Source organism: Microtus oregoni, unplaced genomic scaffold (assembly GCF_018167655.1).
Source record: "Microtus oregoni isolate MIOR12 unplaced genomic scaffold, Mior012 000025F_ref0000491, whole genome shotgun sequence".
In the NCBI taxonomy this organism is placed as follows: domain Eukaryota; kingdom Metazoa; phylum Chordata; class Mammalia; order Rodentia; family Cricetidae; genus Microtus; species Microtus oregoni.
In genome coordinates, this window is record NW_024543084.1 from 9213573 (window position 1) to 9236129 (window position 22557).

A 22557-nucleotide genomic window follows, 5' to 3' on the forward strand; every position below is an offset into this window, starting at 1 on the left:
AGATGTATCTGTACTAGTTCTCTGGTGGCCGTGAGAAAAGACAGGACAAGGGCTGGAGAAATGGCTCAGTGGTTAAGAGCACAGGCTACTCTTCCAGAGGTCCTGAGTTCAATTCCCAGCAACCACATGGTGGCTCACAACCATCTGTAACGAGATCTGGTGCCCTCTTCTGGAACACAGGCATATATGGAGGCAGAAGGTTGTATACATAATAAAAAATAAAAATAAATAAATCAAAAAAAAAAAAAGAAAAGACAGGACAAAATGTCATTTAATGGAGGAAGGGCTTATGCCGACTGACAGTTTGGGGAGGGATACTGTCTATTAGGGTGGGAAGCATGGTGCCAGCAGCTAGTGGTTATGGTATGACTTTGATTTTAACCACCACAGTGGACTGAGGTGACATTTCATGCTGCCGTGTGCCACTGTTCCTGAGAAGACACAAATAAACGCCTACTCCTCCCAGGCAGGGAAAGCAAGGATAGCCTCGAAGTCTAACTTGGTGAACCAGTGAGTTTTATTGGGGTTACTTATAGGAATAAGGGTGAGGGGTTACTCACAGGATCAGAAATGACTCAGAGATGGCTGCCCAGTGTGACAGCTCACAAAAGCTGAAAACTGTTGGGAGCAGTTAGATCCCAGATCCTGAATTTCTTATAATCCCCTGATCTGAGTGCCTACAGCTGCTCTGAGCACGAGACCTTCAGGAGTTCCTGATGGCAGGAAAGTGGTTTCTGGTGGGTTTGGCTGGGGCGTGGATATCTCTATATAATCTGCCCCTGAACACAATAAAGGGGGCATTCTTGGGGAAGTCAAAGATGACCCGTGTTGCTGTCTCTCTGTCTGTGTGTGTTTGTGTATTTTAACTTCCAGCCCCCTGCCCGAAACTCGCGAACTGGGTAACAGACACCGAGTGGCAGAAAACCAGCCGGGTGGTGGTGGTGAACGCTTTTAATTGGGAGGCAGAGGAAGGTGGATCTCTGTGGGTTCAAGACCAGCCTGGTCTACAAAGTAAGTTCCAAGACAGGCACCAAAGCTACAGAGAAACACTGTCTCATGGGGAGAAAAAAAGCGGAGAACCTAGAGCACACTGCATAACTTGCAGACAACTCAATGGACTGGAGAGTGTTCTTTTAGGCAGGTCAGTTGACCTGAGCTTCGTCCAGACAGCCCAGGTTGGCAGTGGGTGTCTTTCGTCTTTCATCAGTCCATACATATGCTCTGGGAAGGAGGAGACTAATGCGTCTGGTCAGTTTCAGGGATTTCCTGAACTCTTTAAGTTGTTTATTTCCTGATCTTATGGAGCGGAGCTCCCTACAGGATGGAAAGCTTCATCTCATCCCTGTTTCACTTCCCCTTTAACACCAGGAGTCTTTTTTTTTTTTTGGTTTTTCGAGACAGGGTTTCTCTGTGGTTTTGGAGCCTGTCCTGGAACTAGCTCTTGTAGACCAGGCTGGTCTCGAACTCACAGAGATCCGCCTACCTCTGCCTCCCGAGTGCTGGGATTAAAGGCGTGCGCCACCACCGCCCGGCAACACCAGGAGTCTTAACCTTCCTGTACATGAGAGAGAGTCTTAGTCTGGGAGGAAATAGCTATGCGCGTGTAATGCTGATTTACGTTCCCCTAATTGCTGATGTGTTCTCATTGGTCATTTTATATCTCCTCTGGAGAAAGTCTAATCAGGTTTATCCATGAGTTACCACTGTCTTACATGTTACTGACATTAGATCCTCACCAGATGTGTAATTTGTGAATATTTGTCACAGTCTATAGTCTGTCATTTAATTTCATTCACAGAGTCTTTAAAGTATTTATTTGTATGTATGCGTGCATCTGTGTGAGTGGATAAGAACGTATAAGTGCGGTTGCCCTAGGAGGCCGGAAGAGCATGTCCGATTTTCCCAAGCAGGCGCTATAGGTGGGTGTGAGGCATCTGGTGGAGCTGGGAGCCTAACTGGGGTTCTCTGTAAGAGAAGCGAGTCTCTGAGCTACTGAGTCATCTCTCCAGCTCCTTCACAGAGTCCCTTGAGGACTACCAGCTTTGCACACTGCACAGTGATGAAGTCCAATCTGCCTCTCACTCCTTTGGTTTTCTGTATTGTCAGAGCCGTGGTCAGAGGTTTGTGCTTTCTGTGTAAGCTTTGGTTTTAGCACCCACAATCAGGCCAGGGACCATTTCCAGTGAATCGATTCGGTGGTGTGAAGTCTGGGTGGATGTCAACTGTCTCAGGGACATATTGAAGCTGTCCTTTCCCTCTCGAATTGTCTTGACCCCTTCAGGAATCTGTTCTCATGTTGCTCAATGTTCTCCTGATAGTTCTTAGAATTATTTCCTACTAGAGGTTGTCCTCCCCGACGTGAGGAGCTGTCCCCTCTTCCCTGTTGTCTGGCACTTTCTTGGCTGTTCACAGAACCCTTGGCATAGTTCCGGGGCTCTTCCTGCATGAGTGAGTCTCACACGTGGCGGTCATTGCTCCTGTCCCCAGGTTCCACTACTGTCTCTTCCTCCACTCAGTCAGACACCTTGACCTGTTGGGTACGTTCTCTTTGGTGCTCAAATCCCCCGCAGGCTCAGAGATGCTGGGGCAAAGGCTGGCCTCGGATTGAAAATCAGGCCAAGGACTCAAAGCCTTCACTGTTTGTGGCCCAATGTATACAAAAAAGTGGGCGGTCCTTGGGCTTCCCACAGGTCAGGGAACCCTGATTTTGCTTTGAGCAGATGAGGGAGGGGGACTTGATGGGGGAGGGGGAGGGAAATGGGAAGCGGTTGCGGGAGGAGGCAGAAATCCTTAATAAATAAATAAATTAAAAATAAAAATAAAAAAAAAGATTTTGCAGATTCTTACCCAGTTGTTCTTTCTTTGTGGTGGGTGTATACGTCCATGCCTTGTGTTCCCTTCTGTCCAGGTAGGCAACATCACTCCATCATTTTGCCTGGATCGTTGCATTTCCAGCTATTTTCCCTGATGCTACACTTGCTACCTCCAGTCTAGTCTTAATATAACACCTGGAAGGATGCTAAGCATGTGCCACAGATTGTCTGTGTCGAAACCCTCCAGGTCTGTCTGAGAGAAAGCCAATGCCCTTACAGTGACCCGTAGCCACCCTTGCTGGTCCTGCTCTCTTGGTGCCTGGTCTCAGGTCAATCTTCTCAGGTATCACCTGCTATAGATGCCCTGCCCTCCAGTCTGCTTTTGGAACCAGCCCAGCTCTCTCCCCCAGGTCTGCACCCCGTGTTCCTTCCATGTTGTTCCTGAACTGTTTCCTTTACTGTAGTTCAAACGTCAGCTTGGTGAGGTTGGCTCAGACAATTCAACTTAAAGTAACGCCCTCCCCCGTCCCCTGTATCAACACTCTCTGTATAACTTGTTCCGTTTGATTTTCCCCGTAACATTTATGACCTTTCAGATAATTTATAATTACATGAATCAGCTCAATCAGGAGAAAGAATGGCACAATAGGTAGAACAGGAATGGTTTACGTAATGAACAATCAACAATACAAATGTACAGACAGCTCTAAAGAGTAGCTAGAGGCTGCAGGATGTGGTTTCGGGGGGATCCCTTCCACAAGGCCTGGCTCACACTTGGTGGGGAAAAGGTGTGGCTGCAGCCTAGGGTGTCTGCCTGGGTCAGGGATGGGAATAATCAGGAAAGAGGAGAGCGAACAGAGAAAGGCTCATGTGCTTCCTAGCAAGCAGGAAGCTTGTCTTTTCTGGCAGGTCTGCATCTTCATAGAAAGCTATTTGGGGCCCGCAGAGGCTGGTGGGACTAAATGCCCTGATTGGCCTGATGTGTTCAGAGCTCCGTGGGATCAACAGAAGACAGAGCTCTGAAGTCGACCTCAACAAGTGCCCGAATGAGATAAATACATATTCTCCACGAGAAAGGCAGTGATGTTTGTCTTTCCATCTGTTCTCTTCCCTTGTACTTCCGTCAGACTAGACCGTCCCGCACAAGGCCCCCCTTGTGCTTCCACGCCAGACACACGTGGATTTGTGTACATATTTACTTGTGCATTCTGCAAATGAAAGAAAACAAGCAAAATTTGTCTTTCTGAATCTGTTAAGAATAAGCCAGGCCAAGATTTAGGGGAAGGACAATTCTCAGTGACTCATGTCTATCTTTAGTCTGCAGAATGCCCACAAATAGAGCCCCTAGCCAGAAATAAGTCTTCACCACATGGGACTGGAAAGGTCTTCACCACATGGGACTGGAAAGGACGCTTCGGGTCCAAACATGACAGCGTGGTAGTTTATTTCACCTCTGCTCTTCAAGTATGTGTGTTAGGAAAACATGGAAGTAGATGCAGGCAAAATAGATTGGGAAGCTGTGAGGCTGTTATGTGTACCATAGCTTCTGGGGGGCTGTGGGGTTGGGCCTTCAGCATTTCCAGTCACAGACTAAGTCAGCAGCAGACTGACAGTGACCCTGGCTCAGTCAATCACACGGGCACGTTGTTCTCCACAGGTTCAGGGAATCAGACACGGGTGCCTGTGTGGTGAGGTGCTCAGAGGAATGAATAAAGGACAGGCTGGCACTTTCCCCATGATATTGAAATGATAGCCTGTTTTCTAATCTGTGGTCCTAAAGAGCACCAGCTCCGCCCGCTCACACCCAGAAAGTCAGGCCTCCTGATCAACACCTTCTATTAGGCCCTGCCAGCTCCTCAGCATAAGCCAGGGCGGTCAGAGCGTGCTCATTAAGATTGTTTGTGGATACTTGAGCCCGTCCACCTTTGGTCCAGACAGGCACAGCGATACCATTGTGGGACCAGCACCCATCTCCAGAGCCATGGAGTGTAGACAGCCACACAGGAAATGAAATCCTTCCCCAGACCTGACCTTCTAGGTTTCAGGGCAGGTGGCCAAGTTCAGGAACTGCAGAATAGGGAGTGGAAGGCACAGTTCCTACTGGGAAGGAAGCTGGGCTAAGGCCTGGAGCCAGGCAGACATCATGAATTCAGAACACAGGTTGGCACATGGGGTCGTACTCCTTTTTGCATCATTTACCCAAAAAGAATGTAGAGAGCCTGTGGGAACCCATAGATAATGAGGAGGGAAGCTGTGAACTCCAGAAGAATGAAGTTCAATAGGAGCACAGGGGTGGGCTCAGGTCAGGCTGTGATGGACGCTGGTTCTTCATCCCACCTCAGGGCACAATATGGCAAGAAATGAACACACATGGACCTCAATTGCACCAGGGCAGATTAGGTTCTGAAATGTCCTCTCAGCAGGTCCTCAGATGACAAGAACGACAGAAGGCCAAGTCCCCTTGATGGAGATGAATTCCCCTGAGCTCTCAGAGGCCAACCTCCCTCACCTGTCCCTTCAGGGGACAAATATTCATGTGTGGCTGGAATTCTTTATGCAGCCAACTTAAAATCATGTGAACTATAGACGTGAAGCCCTACCTCTGGTTGAGGAGCATTGACTGGGCAGTGGAAAAAGACCTGGGTATCTGAGAGTAAGAAGCGCCCTGCAGGGCCCACAGCTGGGTCAGGGTCATGGTGTGGCCTAGTGTGGCAGGGGGTCTGCCCTGATGATGTTCAAACTGACAAGAGTCAGGAGTCTGTGTCCCCACTTACAGGAAGGTCCAGCTGGGGTATCCATGCACGAAAAGGACAATGAAGTGGGCTCCCTCCCGGGCAGCGGTCAGGCCGTCTGGGGACTAGCAACAGTCTCTGGTGGTGTAGCACAGCCCCATTCACTGCACAGGAGGTCAGAATCCAGATCTCAGTGGACATAGCTCAGGGCAGCCATGGCAGAAGGAGGACAGGGCTGTGAAGGGAAGCCTGGCCCTCCCTCCCTGCCCCTGAGTCACTCGTCTTCCCAGAGTCCTTTGTGAGCACAAGTCTTGGTGACTCAGACATTGCAGGGCATTGTGTGTCTTTCTTCGTCTGTGGGTGACATTGAGTTCATTGTCATCAGATCCCAACAACAACAACCTTCCACCTCCATGATGGATGTGGATTTGGCCATGAGAGAAGGACGGGAGGGACGTGGTCAGTGCCAAGTGGGCACACATCCCTGGCCACGGGGGATATAAAGGGCACCGAGTGAGCAGCCAGAGCAGACCTTCCCCAGGTGACCTGCCTTGTGTGAGAGCCCAGCTAGCGACTAAAGATGAAGAGCCTGCTCTTGACCTTCATGCTTCTGGGGCTGGTGGCTATCCTGAAGGCCCAGGAAGTTCCATCAGATGACCAGGAGGATGTGAGGAGGGGAATGTCAATGGGGAGGGGTGGGGTAAAGGCATGGCCTTCTGCTTGGTGCTGGTAGATTTGAGCTGAGAAGCAACATGCTTTCTTGAAGGTTGAATTTGACCTTGCACTGAGCAGTCAGAACCGGGATTCCACTATTCTAACAGAAGATGGGCAGCCTCCTGAAGATAGGGATTTAGAACAGAAATCAGATTTTGGTGAGGGGGTCCTTGTTCACATGATACCCAGAGCTAGAAGGCCTCGTAGACAAGAGCATCAGCCAGTGCTGCGGTGTAGGCCTCAAGAGTGTAGATACCTGGACGGGGAGGACACAGTTTCTACCATCATGGGGTTGGGTATCTAAATCGCTGGTATCTGTTTTCTGACCAAAAATCCTGGATACAGGGTTAGTCCTTCTCAGTGGCTGCAGTCTGGGCTCTGAGTGTCTACTCAGGTGCTAGCCCATATACTGGAGCCTGGGATAGGATCAGGGCCACGACTGGGCATGTGCAAAGCTTTGTCTCCTGCAGTACTCTGGGACCTGGTATCCAAAGGCCATGATACACAACGGCAGCCTACCCTGTAACAAGATACCCTTGAAGGTTTTCCCTGTGAAGGTAACAGCCCTGGAAACAGGAGACATGGAGGCCAACGTTATATTATGGTACGTGTCCCCAACTATGTGCATCTGTAGTGGTCTAGTCTCTTCCTTGCTACCCATGTGTTGAGTTTGGGAAACTAAAAATCTCCACCTTTGAGGGACACAGTCCCAAGCAGTTTCCTAATGCAGGAACATGGAATTTAGGAGATCACCTGACCAGGGGGTGAATCACCAAAAGAGCTGAGAGGCTCTGCTCTGCTGGTGAGAGCAGCCTGACTGTGGACTTGTGTTTACAGGAAGAATGGTCAGTGTCATGACATTAAAGTCCTGATGAAGAAAACTGATGAGCCTGGCAAATTCACCACCTGTGAGTCCCTGTGTCTTAAGGTGTCCTGCAGTGGTAGCCCTTGGATAGATGGGTCCTTGCCTGGTCCAGTTTGTACAACTGACCATCCACTCACTTTCCACATACCAGATATAGAGGTCATTGTGTAGTCAACTCTAGCATCTGACTGGCTCTTGGTCTGGTCCCCTGCCTGGATCTCAGATCTTGACCCATGAGAAAACCATGCTAAATAGTGGAAAGCCAGGCAGGGAGATGGATGCTCAGGCCTGGTACAACCTTAGCCCCTTCTCTGAACATCTTAGCTGGGCTTGACAGCTTCCAAGAAATGAGTCCCGTCTAACTATGGAGAGGATGGAAAGGCCACGGCTAGACTAGACAGGTCTCCTGGGTGACGACTGAAGTGTTCCAAGGTGTTCCCTCACATGGTCTGCAGTGATGCCTCAAGGATAAGACACTAAGAGCTATTTCTGTTCATCTGCAGTTCACGGCAAGAATTTCCTTTATATCACTGAGCTGCCGGTGAAGGACCACTATATCTTCTACTGTGAAGGCCATCACCACGGGAAGTCGTACAGCATGGGAAAGCTTATGGGTGAGTGTAGCAAAGAGGTGAGCAGGTCTGCTTTGTGTCCTGCCCAGCTCCCCCAGGGCTAGCTTTACACCTGAAATAACAACACACAAATTGTATTCTTTTAAACACTGCTTGGCCCATTAGCTCTAGCCTCTTACTGGCAAATTCTCACATCTTGATTAACCCATTTCTATTAATGTGTGTAGCACCATGAGAGGTGGCTAACCGAAAAAGATTCAGCATGTCTGACATGGCAGCAGGCTCAATAGCGGCTGCCCCACTTCCCTTCTTCCCAGCATTCTGTTCTGTCTACTCCACCCACCTATGTTCTGACCTATCAGGCCAAGCAGTTTCTTTATTAATTAACCAATGAAAGCAACAGATAGACAGATGACCCTCTTCCATCAGGTGAGGCTCCACGGAGGCCCTAAGTCATGTGTCTGGTCTCTGCTTCCAGCAGCCATGCCTGGCACTGGGGGCTGGGAAGCTGTTGGTGCTGTGCCCAGGGTACTGCCCAGGAAATGTGTGAGATCCAAAGAGAAAAGTGGCTAAAACTGGGTTGGCATGGGGCTTTTGTGGCCTTTGGAGACCTGAGCACTCAGGAACGGTCTCCACCCCCAGAACCAGCAAATGCCACTTCCAGGGAATCTCAGTCAAGGGTCAGGTCAAAGGGATTGTCTTGACAGAGGCCTTTATGGAGGGTAGGGATCCTACAGGGTCAGGGGACAATCTCATGTCCCTGAGATTCAGGGCTCTTACACGTCTGTGGAGTGTCCTGTAAATCTGCAGAGGTTCTCCCTAGGGCCACAAGGTCCCTCATGTCTGGCTGTCCACACCCATTTCGTTGTTAACCGCCAGGTTCCTCTCTCAACCTTTGTGCAGGTTAATGCTCCCATCCCTGTCTCTGGCTCTCTGCAGAGCTGAGCCCCACCCCTTAAGCCTGCCCCACCTCCCCACAGGGAGAAACCCTGAGGAAAACCCAGAGGCCATGGAAGAATTTAAGAAATTTGTACAGCTTAAGGGACTCAGAGAGGAAAACATCCTTGTACCAGAGTTAAAAGGTGAGAACAGGACTGTCCATGCCTCTCTCTGTGTCCCCTGTGTCACGGCTACCATACTATGAGGCCCCCAACCATGTCTGTCTGTGCTTCTGCGTCCTCTCTGTGCCTGATTTTATTGTCCCTTATGTGTTGTTTCATGTCTGTCCCTGTGCCCTGTATCTCGGTGGTATCTCCAACATTTTGTCAGGGTCATGCATAACTCAAAATCACAATGTCACAATCTGAGCCTCTGTCCCTTGGTGTCTCCATGAACCTCCAAGTCTCCTGTGCTCTGTCCACTCTCTCCCTTGCTCTCTCTGTATCCCTGGTTTCTGCACTGTACCTTCAAGGTCCTGTCACCTCTCCCAGGGTTGCCAGGCCCTGCCTCAGGTTTTGCCCGGGGGAGGGTCAGAGCCTCAGATGTGATGGGGTCCTCTACAGGGCCCTTCTCACCCCTGGGCTTCTTTTGGTTTCTACAGAGCACTGTGTGCCTGAAAGCGACTAGGGTAAGTCTCCCCCCATCCCACCCCACCTGTAGGAATGTGGAGAAGCCTAGAATGTGGGGCTCAGGAAGCCCTGGTCCTCATCCTATCCACACAGACAGGTGCTGTCACCAGGGAGGTGGCCCTGATTGTTGTTTCCAGACAGCTAAGAAGTCCTTTCTGTTTGTCTTGATATCTCTTAGACCCTGGTCTCTGCCTTGCCCTGTTCTTCCCATTCTCTCCAGAAAGGCAGAACTCTGGCTGTTCATGGGAGTAGTGAGGGATCTCTTCAGAGGACCCCATTTCCTAGCAGGGACTGCACAGAAATGTTGGGAAAGAAGATCTCTGTCCCATATGTGCCCTAGGCAGCCTCTGTCCATGACTCCCCTGACTGTTGCTCCTGCAGAATGGGGGACTTATCTCTCTTTTCTCTGTCACAGCAGCTACCCAGGTCTGCACCTGCTGAGCAAGCCTTGTTGCCCAAACCTTACTTGGACATCCCTGTACCACACCTCTCTTGGACCAAACTCTCCACTGCTCCTCCCCCATACCTTGACATCCCCTCCCCCACCTGACACCAAATAAAGCCCTTTAGCAGTCCTCTGGCTCAGCCTGTCTGTGAGGGGCCTTGGGTGGGCTTGAAGAGCCCTGCTGGCAGCAGAGACATGGGAAAAAGTTCAGCAACACTGATGGGCTGGTACCCAAGGAGCATGGCATCTGACTTTCCTGGAGAGCCATGTGAGGTCCTAGAGCCCCACCTGGTGAGCCACTGGCTGTCAGGCTGGACCCTGTCTGGAGTGGCTGAGAAGCCCCTGGAAAAAAGCAGGGCTGTGAAGGGTCATCAGGGTTTTGGGAAGTGTGACTGTCACTGCTGGGCTCCTAGTCCAGGAGGACTTGTTGGGCTGCCGTGAAGACCTCTCCTTGAGAAGCCTAGCTCAGTGACAGGGTAGAGCTAGGTTGGGTAGCTCCTCCATCATTTCCCTCAGGAAACACAGAAGCAGCCACAGCCCCCACCAGCCCAGTTTCCCACCCAGGCCTCTCCCACCGTTTTTCCAAGTACAAGAGTTTAGGTTCTACAGATGACAAAAGACATACCAGGAGGCTAGAATCACACAGAGAATCGTGGCAGACATGTGGGTTCTGCAAAGCTCTGAGCTGCCACCCAGGGCAGTCTGAGGGCTTCCCCTATCTGGAGTCCCTAACTCCGGTCAAACACAGGTTTTGGCCTCAATGCAGAGAAGAATTTCTGGATGAACCTGTATGAAGCCGAGTTGCTGACGCGTTCAAAGAGAAAGTTCAAGAAGAGTATACAGGAACTCCAGATTTGGGGACGTGGCCATCTCAAAGGAGAGAGTCACAGTTTAGTAGGGGAACCTGAAACCTTCGTTATAAACACGGGTAAAGAGACAGAGACACTCAGGGAAAGAATAGAACATTCCCATTTCTCGAGGGAGAGCTGCTCTTTAGTTTAGCTGTCAATCCTGTCTTGATAGCTCTCAAATTATGTCTCAAAATAGATATTAAAGATTCCAGCTCCAAAATTATGAGCCAGTCAGGGAGTCTGTTATGAGATTGTGTCTCCTAGAGGTATCAGAAGCTTCCCCATAAAGTCTCATCAGCATGGCGGCCTGACCGTGAGTTGAAGGACAACAGCAATAGAGAAGCTAAGGTGGTTGGAGAACAGAAGAGATCTCAAGAACTACAGGAACGAGGGGATGCTGGGAACAGGAGAAATAGTCTCCAGGGAAGAGTACACCAACTGGTTATATAATACCACATGATCAGCCCTGAAAACATACATACAATAAACAGTATGTAGTCTGAACAGGTTGTACCCATGTACCTATATAATACACCTTCCTATATTATATATATTATACATATTACATGTGTGTATACTTACAGACAGATGAGATGAAGAGATAAAGAAAATGCCATGTTTGAGCAGTAGAGTTGTGTTCAATAATCAAGCAAAAGGTAGTTTGCAGCAAAAGAGAGGAAGGATCATATATATACACTTAATGAAAAAAATGCTGTGAATTTGAAAAAGAGCAAGCAAGACTATATTGAAAGTGTTTGGAGGGAGGAGGGATATGATGTACTTATAGTATAATCTCAAAAACTGAAAGAAATAATAATAATAATAAATCTAGCCCAAAACAACAATTTAAATTATCTATGATCCTCTTAAAGACCTGAAAAGTTAACAGTGCACATAAAATATGATTTTTAGTTGTGTGTGTGTCTACATAAAATTTTATGCATATGTATGTATGTGTCTCTTATAAAATCTCAAGGCCTAGAGGGGTACTTGTATTCCCAGCACTGGGGAGGGACTCATTGGCCAGCTAGCTTAACCGCTGAGTGCCAAGTCAGAGAAGAGACCTTGTCTCAAAAATAACAAGGTGGTCCGGCATCCTGAGGAAGGAAACCTGAGGTTGACTTCTGGCCTTAAAATTATAGAGATCGACCTGAATCTATCTCTGCCTTTGCCTCTGGGACCCGGGGATAAAGGCACGCAACACCATGCTCAGATAATCTTTGTCTAGCCCTGAAGCATTGCTCTCTCTCCAGAACAAAGCCCTATCCACATCAGCCCTCCTGCCTCATTCTTCCTGCCTCTCTTTCCCCAAAAACTGCCTTTTGCTTTATGACTAAACAAAACTCCACTGTTCACGCATGGCGTTTTCTGTATCTGCTCATTTCAGCCGTCTGTGGGTATCTAGGCTGATTCTGCATCTCGGCTGTGTGAGCACATGGCAATCAACACACATGTGCAGGTTTCCCTGCGCTAAAATGACGAGAATCTTTTGGGTATAAACTCGGGGGTGCTTGCCGTAGCTGGATCATTTTCTGGTTCTATTTTTAGTTTTCTGAGGAGCCTCCAAACTAGTTTTCATAGTGGCTTCTCTAGTTTCTTTCCCATAAACAATGTGTTAGGTTCATTTTCCTTGCAACACCCCAGAATTTTTGGGCACTTGTCTTCTTGACGGCTGCCATTCTGAACTGAGTGAGGGAACGAACCTCACTGTTGTTTTTATTTGCATTTCCTTAATGGCAAACAAGGTAAAACACTACTTCACGTATTGCTGATGATTTATTCTACCATTTTGTGAACTCGTTTTTCAATTCATGACTCATTCATGGATGATTTGTTTGGTGATAAATGCTTTAAGTATCTTACGTAGTCTGTAGGTCATTCCCTTGTTGCTTGTATAGCTGGAAAGATTCCTCCCCTTCAGTGACCATCTCTTAACTCTGTTGATTATTTCCTTGGCTGTGCAAAAAGAATATTTTAATTTCACATGTTTCTTTTCTCTTGGGATTATTTCCTGTGCAATTTCAGTCCTACCCAGAAAGTCCTTTTGTCTGCCTGTATCTTGAAGTGTTTTCTGTTTTCCCCTCCAGCAGTTTCAGGTCATGCATTAAGGTCTATGTCCCATTCAGATTGTGTTTGCACAGGGCAATAGCCGAGGTCTAGCTTCATCTCCTGTGTGTGGGCATCAGTGTCCCCAGCACAGCTGACGAATAGATGTCTGCCCCTTCCCCACTGTGTGCTCTGAGCACTTTTGTCTAAAGTCAGGTGGCCGCAGCTATGTGTGTTTGAGTCTGTGTCCTGTATTCTACCACACTGACTGGTGTGCCTGTTTCTGTGCTATACCATGCTGTTTTTGTTACTGCAGCTCTGTAGTATAGTTTAAAACCAGGTGCTACAACACCCCCAGCATTGCTGTTTCTGCCCAGGATGACTCTGGCTATTCAGGGCTTTTTGTGCTCACAAATGAGTTTTAGGATTAATTATCTGTTTCTGTGACATGGTATAGGAGGTCTTCCTATCAATGTGTTGCTTTCATTGGTTAATAAAGGAACTGCTATGGGCCTATAGCAGAGCTATAGGAGAACAGAGCTAGGCCGGGAAAACTAAACGAAAAGCTGGGAAAAAGAGCCAGAGAAAAACATGCTGGAACTTTGCTGGTAGGCCACAACCTTGTGATAATACACAGATGAATAGAAATGGGTTAAATTAAGATGTAAGAGTTAGCCAATACGAAGTTAGAGCTAATGTGCCGAGCAGTGATTTAATTAATACAATTTCTGTGTGATTATTTCAGTTCAGGGTGGTTGGGACCAACAAGCAGCCTTCCTCCTACAGTGACATTAGACTTTTGACAGAAATTTGTTTTGGAGCTGAAGCCTGCTGTTGGCAATATGGTCATTTTCATAATACTGATTCCCCCAATCCTTGTACATAGTGTTCTTTCTGCTATTGCATTATCCAGTTTCTTTCATGCATTATTGTTCTTGTAGAAATTGAATATTTCTTCTCCTCCCCTTCCTCCTCCTCTTCCTTTTTTTCTTTCTGTTTTTTGGCTGATATGATTTGGACATTTTCAGGGTCTCACAGCTTGCTTATTATCATTATTCAATGCAGAAAAGCTAATAAATTTTCAAGTTGATTTTATATTCTCCTATTTTGCTTAAAGTTTCTAAAATGAGATCTAAGAGTTTTCTGTTTAATTTAATAAAATAGTAAAGTAATGTGCGTATAAGGACAGCTGAACTTGCTCCTCTCTTATTTATAGACTCCATTTCTTTGCCTACTTATTGCTATGGCTAAGACTTCACGCACTGTATTGAATAAGAATACTTCAGTTCTTCCCTGATTAGAACAGTGTTGGCTTTGTTGAAAGTTTCCCATCACCTACTGCAATGATAAGATGACATCTATATAGAGTTTGGGTTGGGCTGCAATTCCTAATTTGTGCATTCTCTTGCTTTCCTAGAAAGAAACCAGCTTGGTCATGCTGCCTGACCATTCAATGTTGCTGAGTTCAGTTTGCAAGAATTTTACTGAGAGTTTTGGCATCTGTGGTCAACAGAGAACTTAATCTATAATTTTCTTCTTATATTCTTTTAATATCAAATGATCTTGGTTTATAGAATGAAGGTGGCAGAGTCCTTCTCTTATGGCATAGTCTGAAGAGCACTGGTGCTGATTCTTTTTAAGTCTTTGGGAGAATTTAGCAGTGACTCCACCCTCTCCTGGGCTCTCTGTGTTGGGAGATTATCAGTTGCTTTAACACTGTTGCCCATTATAGATCTATTAAAGTAGTGCATTTCCTCTTGATTTAGCTTGGGTGGGTCCTGTGGGTGGAGAATCTATACAGATCTTCTCAATTTTTTTAGTATTTTGAGGTATATTTCAAAATCAAACCCTTTCATAATTTCCTCAAATATTACCTTGTGGGATGCTGAAGTTAAGAACACTTGCTGCTCTTGCAGAGGACCTGGATTCAGTTCCCGGTACCCACACACTGGCTTACAATCATCGTTAACTCCAGTTCCAAGGGATCTGATGCCTTCTTCTGACCTCAGGGGAACCAGAAACACAGGTGGTGCACACGTACACATGCATACACGTAGGCAAAACACTCGTCAACATAAACTTTTACATCTAAAAAATTAATAAGCTTGATTTAAGCCTAAAAACAAAAAGAAAAACCTTGTAAAATTTAAAATTTTAAGCACTATAGAAGAATTTGAAAATACTAAGGGTGGGTATGGTGTTCAATGCCTGATTTTCAATTTTGCGTTGGCTCAGTGTTTCCTCACTTTCCCCGCTTCGAAATGGGAATGCATATCCTGTGTCATTGTATGTTGTAAGGATGTAATCTGCTTTTTCATTCTGATTTTATGGGGCTTATAGTTAAGAGATTGCCATGAGCATCAGAGTTTGAACTGTGAGTGTTTAACAGTGTTGAGGCTGTGATAGACTACAGGGACTATTGAAATTGAACTCATTGAATTTTGTTTTATACTGTAGATCTAAGCCTATGGAGGCCATGGAGCAGAATGTGGTAGTTTGAATGAAAATGGCCCCCACAGGTTCATAAGGAGAGGCACTACTTAATAAGGATTAGGAGGTGTTGCCTTCTTGGAGTAGATTTGACTTTGTTGGAAGAAGCTTGTCACTGGAATGCAGGCTTTGACTTTAGCCCAACCTCAGAACCCGGTGGCTCTTTCTCTTCCTGCTTCATGCAGATCTGGAGGTAGAACTCTCAGCTACCTCTCCAGTGCAGTATCTGCTTGCATGCCCACCATGCTGCCCACCATGCTGACGATGGGCTAAACCCCTAAACCTGCAAGCAAGCTGCAACTAGATGTTTTCCTTTACAAAAGTTGCTGTGGTCATGATGTCTTTTCACAGCAATGGAAACCCTAACTGAGAGACATTCTCCAATACTTTTTTATTTTTTAAATTTTCATTTTAAATATCTATTTATTTATTTTTATGAGTATAGGTGTTTTGCCTGTGTGTATGCCTGTATATTGAGTGCTTACTTAGTCTCTGTGGAAGACAGAAGAGGACATTGAATCCCTTGGAACTGGAGCTACAGTGTCCTGTGAGTCATACTGGGACTGTTGAGACTAGAACCCTGGAAAAAAAAATGGAGAGGGAGAGAGAGAGAGAGAGAGAGAGAGAGAGAGAGAGAGAGAGAGAGAGAGAAGTCAGTACTCTTAACCACTGACCCATCCCTACAACACCTCATTTTCGCAATCTTGATAGGGTCTTGCTAATTTGCCCTATATGGCCTTGAACTTGTTCAGTAACATAAGCAGGTCACGAACTCACCATCCTACTGCCTCAGTTTACCAAATAGCTTAGCTACAGACCCACATCTTCTCATTTTCACTCAGTTCAATGTTGCATTCCCTGCAGGTTTCCTCTTTGGTCCATGAACTGCTGAGTTGAGTTGTAGCATTGTGAAGTCCCTCGAGGAACATACCCCACCTCCCTCTGGTGATGAGGTCAGGTATGTGTCCATGACCTTGGAGGACACTTCCCCCACACTTTAAGTCCCTTGCTGTGTGTCCAGGTCATACACCACTAGGACAAGTTGCACACTGTTGTTGCATGCTATGTGATGTATAAAAGGACGTGGTAGTGCCGCATTGGCGAGGAGAGTTCACAGCTGCGGGCTGAGAGCGAGGCTGAGGCCTTCGGTGTCCCTGCTTGTTTTCAGTTATTGGTGGAGTGTGTGGGGGAGTTATCTCCAACCCTAAATGTGGAGATCTCTCTCTCTCTCTCTCTCTCTCTCTCTCTCTCTCTGTCTCTCTCTCTCTCCATTTCTTTCTCAATTTCTTTCTCTCCATTTCTCTCCCTGCTTCCAAGTTTTATTACTCTGCCCTGTTGACTGCTCTGTTAACCTTTGGGATAGTAGCTCCTCCCCGAGGAATGGCACACCTGTCCTTGTACGCTGCCCCTCATTATCCCATTAATTTTGCTTTGTTCTAGGTTTTACATTAGTTGATGTTACATCTTGTTATATTAAAGTTGACCTACTGCAGCTCTATATTTTTACACCCAGTTCACCTCTATCATCACTTTTAACGTAGATCCCTTGTAGACAACAATAGCCATCATACGGTTTCAGACTAGTCCTGTGTTGTGTTTGATAGATTTTGATCATTTGCATTTAATGTAACTATTGATCAGTTAGGATTGATTTTAAGGGCAGTTATAGCACAGTACTGCAAACTAAATGATTTAAAATCCAGAAATGTGGACATAGGATGGAATTTGGTGGTAAGGTGCACCAAAACCTGTGCCAGGCCTGGGGTAGGTCCCAGCACTGCTAACAGAACAAAACCAGAAACTACAAATATATTCTTGATCGGTTCTGGAGGCCAGAAGCCTGCCATCTGGTGATATTTTAAGGTCATATATTCTCATTTTAATGAGAAAGTTAGCATTGGGAGCAACTAGGACTTGGCTCTCCTGAGGACCCTATGAGACACAGGTGGGACATTTCATGTTATCTCGGGGTGGGGGGAGCCCAGCCCCACTATCCTCTCAGTTTCCATCCATGCTGACAATGTATCAGCCAGGTGTTCATCATCACCTTAAACACAGGAGAGGACAACTTAAAGAAGAAGGAGTCATTTTGGCTCCTGGTGTCAGAGGTTCTGCCAAGGTTGTTTGGTGAATCAAAGAATCATGGTAGAGACAGTTAAGTGGAACAGCTTAACTGTGCAGTCAAGGAAGCAGAGAGGAGGACAAGGTGTTCTCCATGACTAATTTCTACCAACCCTGGCCTCGGTTTTCAGTCTCTTCAAAAAGGGCTGTCAGCTGAGACTAAGCCTTCCACACAAGAACCTGTGGGGGAAGCTTCAGACCCACCCATGACTGTGTGGTTATCACCCTCACACCTGCCCTTCAAGGCTGGGGGTCAGAGAACATAAAAGGGAGGTGCAGTCACTAGACTGGGAAGCTGCTAGTCTCTCTGGTGTTAAGAAATGTCAACCGCAGTGGCAGGGGACAGTAAGGGTCACCCATCAGCACTTTCAGCTGGAGCCACGCCAGCACTGACACTTCAGGTTTCAAATAGAGTCCATTCCACAATGCAATAGCAGCTATGAGCTGCCACCTTAGTTTAGTCATCCCAAGGAACATAACTGGAAACCTTGAGACAAACCAGGAGCTAAGACTCAGGTGAGAGAAATGGATAATGAGAGCCACCTGGCAAGTTCCAATGACCTCCAGCAGAATGACAGCGTCCCTGGCTCTGTCAATCATGGGCACATTGTTCTCCTTTGACTCAGGGAATCAGACGCGGGTGCCTGTGTGGTGAGGTGCTCAGAGGAATGAATCAAATACGCTAATAAAGACAAGCTGGCAGGTTCAGAGACCCTGCACCCTTGATTGGGAAATGATAGCCTGTTTTCTAATCTCGGGTCCTAAAAGCCCTCCCCACTCCACCCAGAAAGTCAGGTCTCCTGACCAATACTTTCTATAGTGAAGTCAAGACAAGGGCCATGCCAGCTCTTCAGCACAAGACAGGGCGAGTCAGAGGGTGCTCATTAAGATTGTTTGTGGATACTTGAGCCCGTCCACCTTTGGTCCAGACAGGCACAGAGATGCCATTGTGGGACCAGCTCCCGTCTCCAGAGTCATGGAATGTAAACAGCCACACAGGAAATGAAATCCTTCTCCAGACCTGACCTTCTAGGTTTCAGGGCAGGTGGCCAAGTTCAGGAACTGCAGCGTAAGGAGTGGAAGGCACGGTTCCTACTGGGAAGGAAGCTGGGCTAAGGCCTGGAGCCAGGCAGACACCATGAATTCAGAACACAGTTTGACACATAAGGTCATGGTCCTTTTTGCATCATTTACCGAAAAAAAAAAGAGTGTGTTCTGGCCATGTTGAGAGCCTGTGGGTGCTCAGAGCTAACAAGGAGGGAAGCTTTGGACTCCAGAGGAACGAAGTTCAATAGGAGCACAGGGGTGGGCTCAGGTCAGGCTGTGATGGACGCTGGTTCTTCATCTTACCTCAGGGCACAAGATGGCAAGAAATGAACACACATGGACATCAGTTGCACCAGGGCAGCCCTGGCTCTGAAATGTCCTCTCAGCAGGTGCTCAGATGACAAGAACAGCAGAAGGCCAGGGCCCCTTGTTGGAAATGAATCCCCATGAGCTCATAGAGGTGAACCCCACCCACATGTCCCTTCAGGGGACAAATATTCTTGTGTGGTTGGAATTCTTCATGCAGTCAACTTAAAATTGTGTGAACTATGGAAATGGAGCCCTACCTGCTGGTTGAGGAGATGGCATTGGCCCGGCAGTGAAAAGGACCAGGACATCTGAGAGTAAGAAGTGCCCTGCAGAGCGCACAGCTGGGTCAGGGTCATGGTGTGGCCTAGTGTGGCAGGGGGTCTGCCCTGATGATGTTCAAACTGACAAGAGTCAGGAGTCTGTGTCCCCACTTACAGGAAGGTCCAGCTGGGATATCCATGCACAAAAAGGACAATGAAGTGGGCTCCCTCCCGGGCAGCGGTCAGGCCGTCTGGGGACTAGCAACAGTCTCTGGTGGTGTATCTCAGCCCCATTCTCTGCACAGGAGGTCAGAATCCAGATCTCAGTGGACATAGCTCAGGGCAGCCATGGCAGAAAGAGGGCAGGGCTGTGAAGGGAAGCCTGGCCCTCCCTCCCTGCCCCTGAGTCACTCGTCTTCCCAGGGTCCTTTGTGAGCACAAGGCTTGATGGCACAGACTTTGCAGGGCATTGTTTGTCTTTCTTTGTCTGTGGGTGACATTGAGTTCATTGTCATCAGATCCCAACAACAACAACCTTCCACCTCCATGATGAATGTGGATTTGGCCATGAGAGAAGGACAGGAGGGACGTGGTCAGTGCCAAGTGGGCACACATCCCTGGCCACAGGGGATATAAAGGGCACCGTGTGAGCAGCCAGAGCAGACCTTCCCCAGGTGACCTGCCTTGTGTGAGAGCCCAGCTAGCGATTGAAGATGAAGAGCCTGCTCTTGACCTTCATGCTTCTGGGGCTGGTGGCTGTCCTGAAGGCCCAGGAAGTTCCATCAGATGACCACGAGGATGTGAGGAGGGGAACGCCAATGGGGAGGGGTAGGAGAAAGGCATGGCCTTCTGCTTGGTGCTGGTAGATTTGAGCTGAGGGGCAACAAGTTTCCTTGAAGGTTGAACTTGACCTTGCACTGAGCAGTCAGAACTGCGCTTCCACTATTCTAACAGAAGATGGGTATTCTCCTGATTAGGGGTTTAGAACAGAAAGCACATTTTGGTGAGGGTTCCTTGTACACATGATACCTAGAGCTAGAAGGCCTCGTAGACAAGGACATTCATCCAGTGCTGAGGTGTAGGCCTCAAGAGTTTAGATACCTTGATGGGAGCACACACTTTCTACCATCATGGGGTTGGGTATCTAAAGCGCTGATATCTGTTTTCTGACCAAAGGTCCTGGAATACAGGTTAGTCCTTCTCAGTGGCTGCAGCCTGGGCTCTGAGTGTCTACTCAGGTGCTAGCCCATATGCTGGAGCCTGGGATAGGATCAGGGCCACGATTGGGCATGTGCAAAGCTTTGTCTCCTGCAGTACTCTGGGACCTGGTATTCAAAGGCTACAATATACAATGGCAGCCTACCCAGTCACAGGATACCCTCAAAGTTTTTTCCTGTGAAGATGACATCCCTGGAAGGTGGAGATATGGAGGTCAACCTTATATTATGGTACGTGTCCCCAACTCTGCACCTCTATATTCGTGTGTGTCTCCCTTGCTATCCATGTTTTGAGTTTGGGAAACTAAGTGATCCCTGCCTTTGAGGGGACACAGTCCCAAGCAGTTTCCTAAAGCAGGAACATGGATTCAGAGGATCACCTGACCAGGGCTGATTCACCAAAAGGCCTGAATGGCTCCGCCATGCTGATGAGAGCAGCCTGACTGTGGACTTGTGTATACAGGTTGAGCGGTCAGTGCCATGCCCTAAAAATCCTGATGAAGAAAACTGATGAGCCTGGCAAATTCACCTTCTGTGAGTCCCTGTGTCTTAGGGTATCCTGCAGCAGCAGCTCTTGGATAGATGGGTCCTTGCCTGGTCCAGCTTATAGGACAGGCCAGCCACTCACTTTCTACATACCATATATAGAGGTAGTTATGTAGTCAACCCTAGCAACTGACTGGATCTTGGTCCCCTGTCTGGATCTCAGATCTTGACCCATGAGAAAACCATGCTAAAGAGTGGAAAGCCAGGCAGGGAGAAGTATGCTCAGGCCTGGTGTAACCTCAGCCTCCTTCTCTGAACATCTTACCTGGGCTTGACAGCTTCCAAGAAATGGCTCCTGTCTAACTATGGAGACGATGGAAAGGCCAGGGCTAGACTAGACAAGTCTCCTGGACGACCACCGAAGTGTTCCAAGGTGTTCCCTTACATAGTCTGCAATGGTGCCTCAAGGATAAGATACTAAGAGCTATTTCTGTTCACCTGCAGTAAATGGCAAGAGGTCCATGTATATCACAGCGCTGCCAGTGAAGGACCACTATATCTTCTACTGTGAAGGCCATCACGATGGGAAGTTCTTTCGCATGGGAAAGCTCATGGGTGAGGTTCCACGGAGGCCCTAAGTCCTGTGTCTGGTCTCTGCTTCCAGCAGCCATGCCTGGCCTGGGGACAGGGAAGCCTCTTGGTGCTGTGCCCAGGGTACTGCCCAGGAAATGTGTGAGATCCAAAGAGAAAAGTGGCTAAAACTTGGCAGGCCTTGGGCTTTTGTGGCCTTTGGAGACCTGAGCACTCAGGAATGGTCTCCACCCCTGGAGCCAGCAAATGCCACTTCCAGGATTCTCAGTCAAATGTCAGGTCAAAGGAATGTCTTGTCAGAAGCCTTTATCGTCGGTAGCAATACTCCGGGGTCAGGGGACAGCCTCATGCCCCTGAGAGTCCAAGCTCTTACAGGTCTGTGGAGTGACCTGTAAGTCTACAGAGGTTCTCCCTAGGGCCAGAGGGTCCCTCTGTCTGGGTGTCCACACCAAGTTCATTGTTAACCGCCAGGGTTGTCTCTCCACCTTTGTGGAGGTTAATGCTCCCATCCCTGTGTCTCTGGCTCTCTGCAGAGCTGAGCCCCACCCCTTAAGCCTGCCCTACCTCCCCACAGGGAGAAACCCTGAGGAAAACCCAGAGGCCATGGAAGAATTTAAGAAATTTGTACAGCTTAAGGGACTCAGAGAGGAAAACATCCTTGTACCAGAGTTAAAAGGTGAGAACAGGACTGTCCATGCCTCTCTCTGTGTCCCCTGTGTCATGGCTACCATACTATGAGGCCCCAACCATGTCTGTCTCTGTGCTTCTGCGTCCTCTCTGTGCGGGGTCTTATTGTCCCTTTCGTGTTGTTTCATGTCTGTCCCTGTCCCCTGTGTCTCTGTGGTATCTCCAGCATTTCCTCAGGGTCACAATGTCACATTCTGAGTTTCTGTCTCTTGGGGTCCCCATGCACCTCCAAGTCTCCTGTGCTTCTGTCCACTCTCTCCCTTGCTCTCTCTGTATCCCTGGTTTCTGCACTGTACCTTCAAGGTCCTGTCACCTCTCCCAGGGTTGCCAGGCCCTGCCTCAGGTCTTGGCTGAGGGGGGGGGTCTGAGCCACAGATGTGACAGAGCGCTGTACAGGGCCCTTCTCACCCCTGGGCTTCTTTTGGTTTCTACAGAGCACTGTGTGCCTGAAAGCGACTAGGGTAAGTCTCCCCCACCCCGCCCCACCTGTAGGAATGTGGAAAAGCCTAGAATGTGGGGCTCAGGAAGCCCTGGTCCTCATCCTATCCATACAGACAGGTCCTGTCACCAGGGAGGTGGTCCTGAGTGTAGTTTCCAGACAACTAGGAAGTCCTTCCTGTTTGTCTTGACCTCTCCTAGTTCCTGGTCCCTGCCTTGCCCTGTTCTTCCCATTTTCTCCAGGGAGTCAGACACCTGGCTGTTCATGGGAGTAGTGAGGGATCTCTTCAGAGGACCCCATTTTC

General features: G+C 48.0%; 2 protein-coding genes across 2 annotated transcripts; both read left to right on the plus strand.

Annotated features, from left to right (window-relative positions):
* Nucleotides 1–6023: 6023 nt before the first annotated feature.
* On the plus strand, nucleotides 6024–9783 carry LOC121463139 (odorant-binding protein 2a-like). Its single transcript, XM_041675242.1, has 7 exons — nucleotides 6024–6212; nucleotides 6730–6863; nucleotides 7097–7167; nucleotides 7628–7738; nucleotides 8677–8778; nucleotides 9237–9263; nucleotides 9680–9783. The coding sequence occupies exons 1-6, from the start codon at nucleotides 6126–6128 to the stop codon at nucleotides 9260–9262; spliced, it is 531 nt and encodes a 176-aa protein (XP_041531176.1). The 5' UTR covers nucleotides 6024–6125; the 3' UTR covers nucleotide 9263; nucleotides 9680–9783.
* Nucleotides 9784–19546: 9763 nt separating this feature from the next.
* Nucleotides 19547–22274, plus strand: LOC121462923 (odorant-binding protein 2a-like). The gene is made up of 6 exons (XM_041674901.1): nucleotides 19547–19633; nucleotides 20148–20281; nucleotides 20514–20584; nucleotides 21041–21151; nucleotides 21702–21803; nucleotides 22249–22274. Exons 1-6 carry the CDS (start codon nucleotides 19547–19549, stop codon nucleotides 22272–22274), a joined length of 531 nt encoding a protein of 176 aa, XP_041530835.1.
* The last annotated feature ends 283 nt before the right edge of the window (nucleotides 22275–22557 follow it).

What these genes read in the sequence shown, in the direction of transcription:
- LOC121462923 (XM_041674901.1), top strand. Translation starts at nt 19,547, where the DNA reads ATGAAGAGCCTGCTCTTGACCTTCATGCTTCTGGGGCTGGTGGCTGTC. An exon ending in CATCAGATGACCACGAGGAT is followed by an intron (nt 19,634 to 20,147) that starts GTGAGGAGGGGA and finishes TGTCTCCTGCAG; the next exon opens with TACTCTGGGACCTGGTATTC. An exon ending in GCCTGGCAAATTCACCTTCT is followed by an intron (nt 20,585 to 21,040) that starts GTGAGTCCCTGT and finishes GTTCACCTGCAG; the next exon opens with TAAATGGCAAGAGGTCCATG.
- LOC121463139 (XM_041675242.1), top strand. Translation starts at nt 6,126, where the DNA reads ATGAAGAGCCTGCTCTTGACCTTCATGCTTCTGGGGCTGGTGGCTATC. An exon ending in GCCTGGCAAATTCACCACCT is followed by an intron (nt 7,168 to 7,627) that starts GTGAGTCCCTGT and finishes GTTCATCTGCAG; the next exon opens with TTCACGGCAAGAATTTCCTT. An exon ending in CAGCATGGGAAAGCTTATGG is followed by an intron (nt 7,739 to 8,676) that starts GTGAGTGTAGCA and finishes ACCTCCCCACAG; the next exon opens with GGAGAAACCCTGAGGAAAAC.